This window comes from Typopeltis vanoorti, chromosome 5 (assembly GCF_054136105.1).
Source record: "Typopeltis vanoorti isolate ZY-2024b chromosome 5, IOZ_Tvanoo_1.0, whole genome shotgun sequence".
Lineage (NCBI taxonomy): Eukaryota > Metazoa > Arthropoda > Arachnida > Uropygi > Thelyphonidae > Typopeltis > Typopeltis vanoorti.
The window spans coordinates 125,034,337-125,047,230 of record NC_143553.1 but is presented as its reverse complement, the minus strand read 5'-3'; the positions used below and the strand labels follow the sequence as shown (position 1 = coordinate 125,047,230).

General features: G+C 34.3%; 1 protein-coding gene across 2 annotated transcripts in view; it reads right to left on the bottom strand.

Moving 5' to 3' along the window:
• Positions 1–12,894, bottom strand: part of LOC150106788 (receptor expression-enhancing protein 1-like) — a 171,109-nt gene that overhangs the window by 138,364 nt on the left and 19,851 nt on the right. The window contains exon 2 of one of the 2 annotated variants that reach the window (XM_090392700.1): positions 4,590–4,662. The exons of the other annotated variant lie outside the window; for it this stretch is intronic. Coding sequence (XP_090248826.1) covers positions 4,590–4,662 — 73 coding nt within the window. The remainder of the gene's footprint in view (positions 1–4,589; positions 4,663–12,894) is intronic. 2 annotated transcript variants of the gene reach the window in all.

Sequence of the window (12,894 nt, the reverse complement as noted above, 5' to 3'; positions counted from 1 at the left end):
TTGACCAGGATTTTTAATATGAGTCTCAGAACAGGGAAGATAGGTAGGGTAATCAGGAATGCTGCTGATATGCAGTCATTCAAATCATTCTACTTGCAGAATGATTTGAATAGGCTGGAATTGTGGGCATTTATGAGAAAATGAGTGTCAGTTCAATGTGAGTAAATGTAATGTCATTCACTTCGGCATGATTAGATATCCAATGTCGTATTATATTGGTAGGATTAGAAGAAACTGATGAGGCTAGGGATCTTGGAGTGTTAATAGATAGGAAGTTGAGGTTTATGGAATGGTAAAGATTGCAAATACAACTCAAAAGATAATTGCAATGCTGAAACGAACGTTCACATGTATAAGGATGTTATTTTGCCTCTTTACAAGGTCTTAATAAGACCTGACTTGGATTATTGTGCGCAGGTCTGGTCTCCTCATCTCCATTGTGATTCTGATACATTAGAGAGAGTACAAAGAGTGTTAAAAATGATATCAGGATTGTGGATACTGATTATGAAGACATGTTGAGAATTTGTAGACTTCAGATACTAGCAAACAGGAGAAAGAGGGGGTGATATGATTGAGACTTACAAACTTCTGAAAGGGTCATACAGGATTTCAATTGATAGAATTTTCCACTTTATGGAGGGTGGGGAAAGGACTAAAGGGCATCCTTGGAAGCTGCGAATGAAGGTTGCTAAGAAGGGGGGTGAGGCTAGATTTTTCTCTCAGAGGGTGGTGCATAATTGGAATGGATTGCCATTGGATGTTGTGTGTGCAAGCAGTGTGAATAAATTCAAGAATGATATGATAGCTGGTGTGTGTAGTATGTATCCTCCCTTGATGAGTCTGACTACCTGGCGGTCTCTCTTAATAATAATAATAATAATAATAATAATAATAATAAATAAATATATATATATATATAGTATTTGTTTTGATTTTATACCTAGTTTGAAAACTGCTGAGACCATACAATAAACTTTTCTGTTTTTTAAACCACTTCAGTCCTCCAATAAACAAGGCAGTGGTTGCACAATGAGTGATGGAAGACATGTCACAAGTGTATCCATAAAAGGCAATACACATGCCAAAATCTAGTGTGTTATTAACAAGCTAAACAGCATTTTGTGGATTTTTGGTAAGTCATAGAAGAAAAGTTCCACAAAGAAGAAGTGTCTCTCAGATCCATAGTTGAGTGCGAAGACACCTACCTACTACCTGGACAAATTCCTAGCTGATCTTTAAGCATTTCATACAGGTCACTCAACCTTCTGTAAAAAATTCAGAATCCTTGACAAAAATTAACCTGTTTCTACAGCCTACAGACTTTATCAGTTTTGACATTGTCCTTATTTACTAAATGTACCTCTTGCTGACACTCTCCAGCTGTTATCACAGGAGTTCTCCCTCCCCCAACACAGTCAAACTGTTCAACTTGGTCTTGCACGTATACTTTTTCATTTGCAGAAACCAACTCCTTCTGGGTGTGACAGGAATGATTTTTTTGTTTGCCATTTGGCCTGAATGTGAAGCATATCCACCTAGTTAAATCAAGATCAACAGATTGTACCCATGCATAGCCTTTACAATGAAAAAAGAAAAGCACAGCAAAGTAGCTGTCTTGGACATCCTCCTTGTAAACCCACTTTCAGAGATGAGTACATACAATATTCAGTCAATTATGCATCTCAAAAAAATGGACATCATGAAATCCTCACTTAATAAAGCATGTCTACTATTCTTGAGAACACTAGTGACATGAAATTAAGATTTATCAACATGTTAGCAGAAGAATAATATTTTAATATTTGCCAAATATTTCAGTCTGAAATTAACTGACTATCATCAGTGGCTTGATAGGAACAGTTTTTACAAGGTGGAAATACAAACAATCGTTCATTCAAAAGTAGAACGAGCCGCATGATGTTACATTCTAAGCACAAAAGAGAGGTAAATTTCATCAGAGTGATGAATAAATTATAGGTATCAATTCACAATTTCATACAACAATCTTAATTTATAAGTGCAATTAAAGATAACATTAGACCAGTGGTCGCCAAAGTGGTCGATAGAAAAATATAAGACATCATTGTATGGGTAATATTTAATTTGGTTAACTTGGATTACCTCCATCCTGGATGACAACGCAATTAAGAGTGAATCGTGGGAACAGTGACATGAATAGGACCTGTAAGATGGAGCAAGGTCATGAAAATAGTTACGGAGGCCAATCATGTAGGCCAAAATGACGTATTTACCAATAAACGGATATCCATGGTTCCCGCCCGTGGTACATCCTATATATACCTATAGGAAGATTGTATTATTATTATTTTGTTATCTAAATTAAATTTTATATTTTATATATTATTTATCCCTCCTATCAAATATGTAATGTTAACAAGGACATCAAAAACAAAAACGTATCCCTTTGACGTTAAGCCAATATAATAATATATACTATATTATACATACAAGAAACACTGTAACCATAAAATAAACAATCTAAAAACTCACATAAGCATTTTTTTTGCTTGTCCTGTCATAATTACATAATAGTAAAATAGAGGGGGTCGATAAAAAGTCAAGAAACTCTTGAAGGGGTTGACGGTCAAAGAAGTTTGGTGACCCCTGCATTAGACTAATGGAAGAACTAGGTCTCAACTAAAAAAAAAGTGTTATCCGGATCAAACTTTCTCATATTTTTGAGAAGGATAGGATTGAATTTAATTGAGTTTATAAATTAAGATTGTTGTATGAAATTGTGAATTGATACCTACAATTTATTCATCACCGATGAAATTTACCTCTCTTTAGTACTTAGCAATGTAACATCACACGGCTCGTTCTACTTTTCAATGATCAATTGTTTGTATTCCACCTTGTAAAAACTGTTCCTATCAAGCCACTGATGAGTCTGTTAATTTCAGACCTAAATATTTGACAAATATTATTCTTGTGCTAATGTGTTGATAATTCTTAAAGCATGTCTACTCCAATCCTCAGAATCAGAGTAAACATGCTTTAATATGACATAAACTACAACTTGACACCATTCAAAGTGTCAATGCCACAGAAAAGCTTCACCTCAAAGATTAAATGAATCTGACAAGCCTGTTCCTATGAATACTCAATTCCATATATCACAGCATCTTTGAAAAATCTTGAAAAGGTATCTGATTCTCTACATTCTTCTCATGGTTACCCTCCACAAAATATAAACAGGCTCCTCTCTTCCTCCATGGTGTTTACCAGATTCTATGTGATTGTCCCACTTGGACAAACAGGACATTTGGTTGAAAAAATGACTGCAGGAACACCAATCTCATCATTCACAAAAAACTGAACAATCTTGCTTGACACAGAACGAAGTGGGCACTGAAACCACAACATACTCTGGTCCAATACATGCCTGTTACATCAGTATCGGTTTAAATTTGAGCAGTTGTTTAAAGAGCGATAAAGTGCTTCTACACCCAAACTTAAATGACTATTGATTGCCAAGATTTAGGAAAGGTTTCATCCTGATAAACAGCAAGCTCCAATCCCTCCCATTTACCCTCTTCCTTTTTTTCATGTCATTAATTTTATATTTTATTCATATAATTTAACTGATTTCATTTTATAACCACCCATATGGTGACACCTCTTCACACAGCTCAGATCTGTAAAAAGGAAAGCATTCCATTGTTCATATGTTACCTTGTGAATATGATTATGCAATGAGGATAACCTGTAATATTGTAATAGTGTAAAGATTTCAGACCAAAATAATAATAAATAATAAAAATTATTCTTGTATGTGTTTTTAATAATTCTTATCACTGTCTTCATTGAAGTAGAACAATTTTATTCTACTCTCCTTTAGTAGTTGACTCACTACAAGCCTTTTGTTAAACAAGAATATAAAAGTTGCCACTCTATGAATTAAATAAACTTGGTATTAAATTCATCACATACCTCCTGCTTGTTCACTATAATTTCCCATCCATTATTATTATTATTCGTGACACCTATTGCACATTCCGTCTCCACCACTAACCAAACCTCTACTACCAATCATCAACATCAGCGCCATCTACTGGCCACCACCACCACAGCTAGTATTTTTTGTCTGTAAATTACGTATGTTCTGAAGGGCCAATTTGAATATAAGCGGGATGAAAAAGCAGAGTTTCTGGGAGAAAAAACCCTGCTACCCTGATTCCATCCACACTCAAGCTACAAGTCACTTAAGAGGATGAAATACCTTCATGAGTTGTTCAATAAATACCTATACATTCACAACAGTACAACCTTCACAGTCTACCATTTATCTTAGTAACAAATATTAAAAAAAGGACTCAGAAGTTAATTTATACATTATATTTTGTACTTTGAGATGTAATTCAAAAAGCATAATGTTCTTAAATAATTTGCAAATAACATTTAACATATAGCTACATTCACTGCTATATCACAATTCAATATTTATAAATCCACCTAAAGTTTTTAATAGCAATTGTTAGATGAAGAGAAACAAAACAGCAAATAAAAGAAAAATTAAATGCAAGCAAGTCTTTCTCATTATTGGGGCTCAAGTAAGCACTTACATATTCCTTAACATTTTTTGTCTTGACTGCTTTGAAAGATGCATAAGCTGGATAAAGAACACCAACAAACAGTCTAAAATAACAAAATGAATATGTATACAAAACATAAGTGTGAGGAGGGTTGAACTGAGTGAAAATTAAGTTGCACAATGAAAATTAACAAAAATTAAATGCTTAAATAAAAATTCAACTTTAATTTATAATTCTAAAACAGTAATAAAAGAAAAGAAACAGCTTTAATAAATAATAAGTGATTAAATGCAAAGAATATTCCAATTTATGCATTTACTCAAAGCTTCAATGCTATATGTATGAAGATTGATTTACTCAGTTGTTGTACATTTTTATAAAAAGATTGACGAAGGCTGATACAAGCTGAAACTAGTTGTGTCGTACTAATAAACTTTGTTTTCATTTCTCTGGGTTCTAGTCATTCAATCTTTTTATAAATATATATATATTAAAATGCATGTAAAATGAATGTTATATTATTTTCAATAAATATTGCTATTACACAATAGCCATGACTCTGATTTATTTTAGTTATCATTATGCTTTTAGCACTCAGTAAACATTACCTGCTCAGGTAATGCACTCAACTTACTTAATTATTAAAAAATTCCCTAATTACATCCTTGCTCAACTTCTGATGAACTATACAATTTCACACACTTATATGATAAGGCAATTCCAAGCTGTTACTAACAATTCTTTCCAGGTAATCCTTCAAGGTTTAAACATCTCCAGTATCATTAAAATTCCTATTCTCTGCAAAACTGGAGTAATCATCCTATTCCAGTGAGGAAATAAACCAATTTTCCTTACACACCCATTATCTATATAACTGAGCAGTAACGAATGTCAAAACTTTAATTTTTTCTAAGTTTTATCTTTTCCTTCACTGTTACATGTTAGTGTTCAGCAGTCACTGTGTAAAAATTATGTAGACTACTACTATACACTGGAGTAATAATTTTAAAATACATGAGATTAAGGTAATAACATGAACATACTACACTACACCACACCACACTAACTCAACCACTAATTTTGATAAGTATTTGTCTAGCCTGATCTCTGGTAAGAAAAAAATAATAAAATAAATATATATATATATATATTAATTTTTTTTTTTGGAGGAAGTGAGGGGGGGTAGAACATTTTGGTCAGAATTTTGGAGATTGTGAGTGTGCATTTTTTTTTAAATAGATTAAATGACTATAAGCCAAGAGATAAAAATAGAAACACTATTTTAATTAAGCAGACTACACAACTAGTTGGAAATATACAATGAAGTGGCAATGGGCTAGGCATATTTCTCTAAGATAACATCAACGATGGACAAAAGAAGTACTGGATTGGATTCCATGAGACCATGATGCCGACTTAAATCATGGTGGATTGATGATATCAGAATTTGCAGGAGTTACATGAGAAAGGAAAGCTTGGACAGGCAGTTTTGGAGTAATCTTGGAAAGGCCTTCATCCAGCAGTGGACTGACAATGGCTGATGATGATGATGATATATTTTATATGTAATACAGGGTGTTCAAAATTAAAGTATCCCTATTTAAGGCATTGTGGAACATCATCCAGTGATCCAAATATGGCAAAACATCCAATGCGTCCTGGAAAGTTTTGCAGCATTTGGATAACTGGGTGATGTTCCACAAAGCATTGGTCAGAATTAAAGTATCCCTGTTTAAATTTTATATATATATATAAAATTACTAACTAACTAGTTAGTTTCAGGAGGTTTAATTACCTAGAGTCCTGTTATTTTTTAGGTGACCCATTCTGGTTTTGATGGGTTATTGGCAGCAGCATTCCTATGTTGTGATGGCATATAGTCACATTCTTAAATGATATTTTTATTTTCATCCTGATTTTTACTCAACTGTGAGAAAACAAAAGTTTATGTGTGAACTATCTTCATGACTAGGTCACTTGTATACAGAAACAGTTGACTTCACATAAAGTTGCTTTAGTGTCTCATAATATCGTCAAAAATGTGTCTCATAATCACATCAAACCTCAAACTCATTCATGCTCCTAGCATTTAAAACACATTCCCCCTTGCTCACTCACCACCTTCTATCTAAAAAAAAAATCTACACAAAATTCAAGATTGACCTCATTCTTTTTCTCTCCCTTACCATTCTCTGCTCTTAATGTAATTCCTGTCCATAAAAGGTTTTAGTAAAATTATAGTACATTAGTGCCATTAAGAATCTTTCTATTTTTATTAATTTTAAACACACACTTCGTATTTTTATTTTATTTCATTTTTTTTCATATATACATAATCTGATAAGATCCCATTACCAACATTATATCATTTGTTTTCCACTTAGCAGTAAAATTTACATTTCTCAACCTCTACTCAAATAACATTTCAGTCATGATAATCACGTCTGTATAACCTCGACAGTAGGAACTAGGTGACTAAATCTGAGCATAATAGCACATGCATGGATCTGACCAACATCATGTACACTTGCATACCATCTCCTTATCTTTATTTGTCAAGATGCTCCTCACGACAGTGTTGATGTGCTGTGTATTACTGCATGCCTTCTGAGCATCTGTTCCTGATATGAGCAGTGCATAGAGAAATTATGGAGTTGAAGAAAAATTGAGACCTTGTTTTGTGGGGAAAAAGCAACTTTTATTCCTTGTTTACCAAATAACATATTGTCAACATAAAGAAACTAAACATAGTTTATATTTAGGCTATTCTCCCCATATCCAAACCCTATGATCGGGTATGGGGAGAATAGCCTGTAGTAGTCTTTATTATTAATAAATGGACATCTTCATGGAGTCCAAAGTCTCCTTGTTTTGAAATTATGACTGATACAGCTAAGGCTATGAGGCCAGCATATTAAGTCTTCACCAGGAAAAACCCTTCTGCCTTCATATGAGATAGGCTAACTTGCTTTCAAATAAAATAAACCTTATGAAGGTTCTTCACGTACCAGATGGGACTCAAACCCAGGTCTTTCCAACTATTATACCAGCTGAGCTATAGAGACTACTGCTTTATGAGAGCTCCACACTAACCATTATCATTGCAACCTCCATGGGGTCAGCAGACTCATCGTGGGAGGTTTATTCAGCTGACAATGTATTTATCATACCGACTCTTAAAATCCTTAACACTTCTTGTGTTAACAACACATTCTGATGCATCCCATTCACTGACAATTCTCCATGTAAAAAAATCTACTCCATACTGCTCCCCCCCCCTCCTTCACCATACTCTTAAATAACTTCCTGGAATGGCTTCTGGTTTTTCCCCCTCTTGCCTTCTACTCTTTTACAATCTCATCTGGGCTAATTTAATAAAATCCTCTCACTAACTTAAATGTCTCTATAATATCACCTTTTTTCTTTCTATCCACCAAACTCTGATATTCACATTTCTTCAACCTCTCTCTCTCTCTCCATAGTCAGCATTCCAAAGTCCTGATATTGTCTTAGTCACTCGTTTCTTGACCCTATCCAATGCTTCCAAGTCATACTAAAAACCAGGGGACCAGATTTGAGCACAATAGCAAGTGTGTTCTGATCAAGAGCAGGGGCCCAAGAACAGAACCCTGGAGCATGCCACTGGTTACCCTCCTTTTTTGAGACACTCAGTGCTTTATAGAGTGGCACAACCACTTCCTTATCCCTACACATGAGAGTACTTCTTATCATAGCAGCACTACAATGTGAAGCCTTTGCAGCACTAGCAATATGCCTTCTAAAATTCAAGCTACTGTCAATCATCACTCCTAAATCTTTCCACTTCCTGCAGTACAGTCAGTCAATATAGTACACAGCCTTATATTTCTACACTCCAAAATGCATCATCCTGCACTTATTAATATTAAAACTAACAACCCCACTCCTTCATCCAAGTCAAAAGTCTATTCAAATCTTCCTGAAGGGAATTAACATCAACAGTGCAACTCATAATTCTCCCAAACTTTGCAGCAAACAACTGAAGATCCCCAATCAGTCCACATGATATCAGGTTTACAAACAAGAGCAAGGGCCCAAGAACAGAACACTGGGGCATGCCACTGGTTACCCTTCTTTTTTGAGACACCACTGCATCATACAAAACATTCTTTATTCTAGCTATTATACCACTCCTCTCTCTCTTCAGTCTGACCACTCCCGTTTCCCTGATTCCCATTTCTACATGTCTCATCCTCAACTTGTGCTGCTGCAACCACATCTTCAACCTCATATCCATCTTCCTCCTGTCATACAATTCGTATGTAGACTCTGATCATTTACTACATTAACTTCTTGACTCTATGCCTTCTCAGAAAACAATAGCCTTTCTAAATGTCCAATACCAAATCCATTTAAATACAATCCATCAACTTTAAACTATTCAAACTTTCCTTCAAATTCACTCCACAGATTTACAAATTGAACCCCCCCCCCTTTTGCCTCACAACTCAGCCATGTTACTATTCATTATCTCTGCTCTCCTTCACAACAACACTATTATTCTTTACCTACTGCAATAACTTCAAGCCCCCCCCCCCAAGTTATTTGTGCCCACGACTACCACTAATTTTGATGCCTGGTCTTTCCTTCATTGTTTCACCAGGAAAGCATGTTTTGTGTACTTTATTAGTCATCACACCTCTAATGATCAAGTCCCGTATGGTATCTTTACCCATGTAGTGAGTAAAGATACTAAATAAGAATAGGACTATACAAGGCCATCAAATCTAGGAATGCTGTCACATTAAACTATTTAAAACTGGAACTGACTGTATAAAAATAACAGACCAAGTAGCAGCATATGTGTCATATGAGTACCACAATGTATGGTACTCGTGTGCCACAATGCTGCAAGTTTTTAAATCCTACTGTGGGCAGGAATGTTTGTGATTATCTTTAGGGAAAATGAATTTCATTCCCAGTGTGCCAGAGACCATCATCCTGCTTATTAGAGGTGTTTTCAGTGGCTTGAAAAAGTTCAATGCTAGTCTCTAAGGCAGGGTTTCCAGATTATGTAAAAATAAATAACACAACAAATTTAATGAAAATAGAAAAAATGAAATCCTTAGTCCACCCATGGTACTTATACATTACAGGTTTAGAACTTTTCATGATAGTAAAATGGTTTATTTATTTATTTTACTCCCAAGTGGGAGTAAAAAGAAAATTATTATTATTATTATTTGTGACGCCTCCAAGGAGTCCGAAGACTCATCACGGGAGAATACCCACTATACAACACTCCATCTCCACCGAACCTCTACTACCAATCACTCACATCAACGTCGTCCACTGCCTACAACAACCACCACCATAGCTAGTATTTTTGTCTGTAAATTGCGTGTGTTCTAAAGGGACGATTTGTCTGCATGCGGGATGAAAAACCAGAGTTTCTGGGAGAAAAACCCTGCTACTTCCGTATGAGATCGGCTAACTCACCTTCAATTGAAAAAGGTCCATATAAAAATTCCTCCCATTATGACGAGAATCAAACTTAAGCCTATTCTAATCAAAGGGTGCATATATAAAATTTTCCCCATCAGAAGTCAAGCTAGATCAACAGTTGACCAAATTAGTAATACTTTACCACACAGTGGTGGGTTATAGTGTAGCTTATATGTATTAGTGTACAACAGATGAAGATTAAAAGAAATAATTTTTCAATGCATGACAGGATGGGATTAAAAATAAGGGAAAAATCATTCCTGGAAAAAGTGATTAAGTAAGAGTGTGAAGGAGATTTTTTCTATTGTTAGTAAATGGAACATGTTAACAGAGAAAGTGAGGCAATGATGGTAATAATTTCAGAGATCTGATTAGGATTACATGAGCTAGAAAGCTTAGATGGATCATCCCTTTAAGGTAAACATGGTAGTCAGCAGACTACCATGTTTACCTTAAAGGGATGATCAGTGAGAGGAGTGTACTGTCAGAGAAGATTGTGGATGCACTTAAAGTGAATGAGTTTAAGATGCAGTTGGGTTCTAAAATGAATTGTGTGACTCCAGAGATATCTAAAAGATACAAAAGATATTTTAATATCTTTAAAATATATTACAGTATTTTATACATTATAAAAATAAACTTCATTGTTAATTTATAAGTTAAAAATGAGAGAAAGATACTTTATTTTAGGAAGCTGAAATATTTGTTTAATTCCAACAAAAATACAAGAATAGTTCAAGTTTTCATTTCTGTAGAACATCATGAATAGTTTATTCATTAATACTGAATCCCTTCATAAAAAAAAAAAAATTCTTCACAAGTAGTGAAGAACTACACATCTCCATTTTTAGAAAGAAACCTAACAATGCTGTTTTGCAATTGAATTCATGCTCTTTCGCAAATTGATTGGGCTCACTCTTTGTACTCTGCAGAAGCATTGCCATCACAAGAAAAATAAATTATATTAAGACCACCTTCCTGGCTATTTGATTCATCTTCACCTTCCTCCAAAGAAGTGGTCCATCACGTTACTAAAAGGAATAGCCAAATTATTTTGAGCTGTTGGGCCTTCATTTGTCCTTTTGCTCTGTTAACAAGATTTCTGCCTTTTCAAGGTCAGCAAAGGTAAAACATCCATTATTAGATTAATATATGGTGCTTATCAAATTCCTTGCCATTGGAAATTTATTATTTCATTGTAATGAATACCACAATTATATTAAATTCCATGAGATGGAACAGTCTGGACTTGCAAAACATGTCGTCTATATCAAAGATTGAATCCTTTGGGAAAAAGATTAAGGTCCTTCACAAAAAAAAATAGTTCTCTTTCTCTTGTAATAGTTTACAAAGGAAGTTGTGAAGATTTTCTTTACCAACCAGACTGAAATTGTTCCTCTTATGTGAAACCGTTTTTCTTCATATGTCCTACAATGTTCTTTTTTTTTTTTAATTTATTATTATTATTATTATTAAGATATAACAATATATTTCTTGTTTTAAAATTATGCTATTAGGACTATCATGTATTTTAGACCATGCCATTCTATATCATTTGCTTGTAGCTCACACTTCACTGTTGAATCTTCCAGTTGTGTCTCGTCCATTTAATTTAAAATTCATACCGAGAATTCTTTTGGTATTAGTGGAAAATTTTATAATAAATTAAAATTTTCACTTAAATTATTCTGTTTTTGTTATTCAGTTAGTTAATTGGTCAAGTTCATCTACCATTGCTATACAGGTCACACCAATCCTTCAGGAGTAGATTCTTTTGTTTGCCTCATTGGGTTATACTGCTTGCAAATATGCACTTCTCACATGACTGTGCCTCCTCCTCCCCAAAAAAATGTTGCAACAAAAGCAGATTTTTGGATTATTATTTTTCCACTGATCATACTTAATGAAGCCACCTATTGTGACAAAGAAATATTGTAATAATTAACTATAATCTTTAATTATCCATTGTTTCCATCCATTAAATCGCAACATGATTTCTTGTGTGTAGTGTCAATGAGCAGAAGCTGGGGAGAGTGGTGGGAAGGTGAGGGGACTTGTTTGCATTATTAGATTTGAAAACCTATAGATTACACTCTGAAAAAATACATAAGAGGGGAGAACTGTTCCAAAAGTTGGAGATGAAGAATGACATGCTAACCACTCGGCTTGGCTGGCCTAGTAGTTAGCATATCCACTCTCCAGCCAAAACGTTGTAGGTTTGAATCCCACTATGTGCATGGATGTATGTGGTTGTCTGTGAAAATACTAGTGGTGGTGATCAACGGTAGATGACGTTGGTGTGGATGATGAAAGCAGTTGTGGTTCATTGTAGTTGGAGGATTGAGTGGTGGAGATAGAAGTTGTGGAGTAAGTGGCCTCCCTCGATGAGTCTTGGGACTTCCTGGAGGTGTCATGTTAATAATAATAATAATAGTGATAAATAAAAATGGGTCAGCAATTCGACTGAAAAAGATTGTTCATGACTCAGTTTTTAAGTGCTCATGCATGTATCATACCCCCATTGTAAGGACACTAATTACAAAAAAGCAGTTAGGAAACTATAGTAATGGCAAAATGTTTTTGCATTTTGCCATAAAAGCTTTTTTCTCATTTCAGCAAAAAGAAAACCAGTTTGTAAGAAACAGTTTCATTTCACAAATATAGAGAATAAAGAAAATACCCATTTATTCTTCTGCATTTAATAAGATTTTTTTTTAATTTTAAAAAGAAATTATATTTGATATACATTAAAAATATAATATCCAGACACATTACATGATATATACAATTTGTTCTTAAAAATACAATCTTACCTATGGTTTCTAAGTAAATATGTATAATAAATGCATAC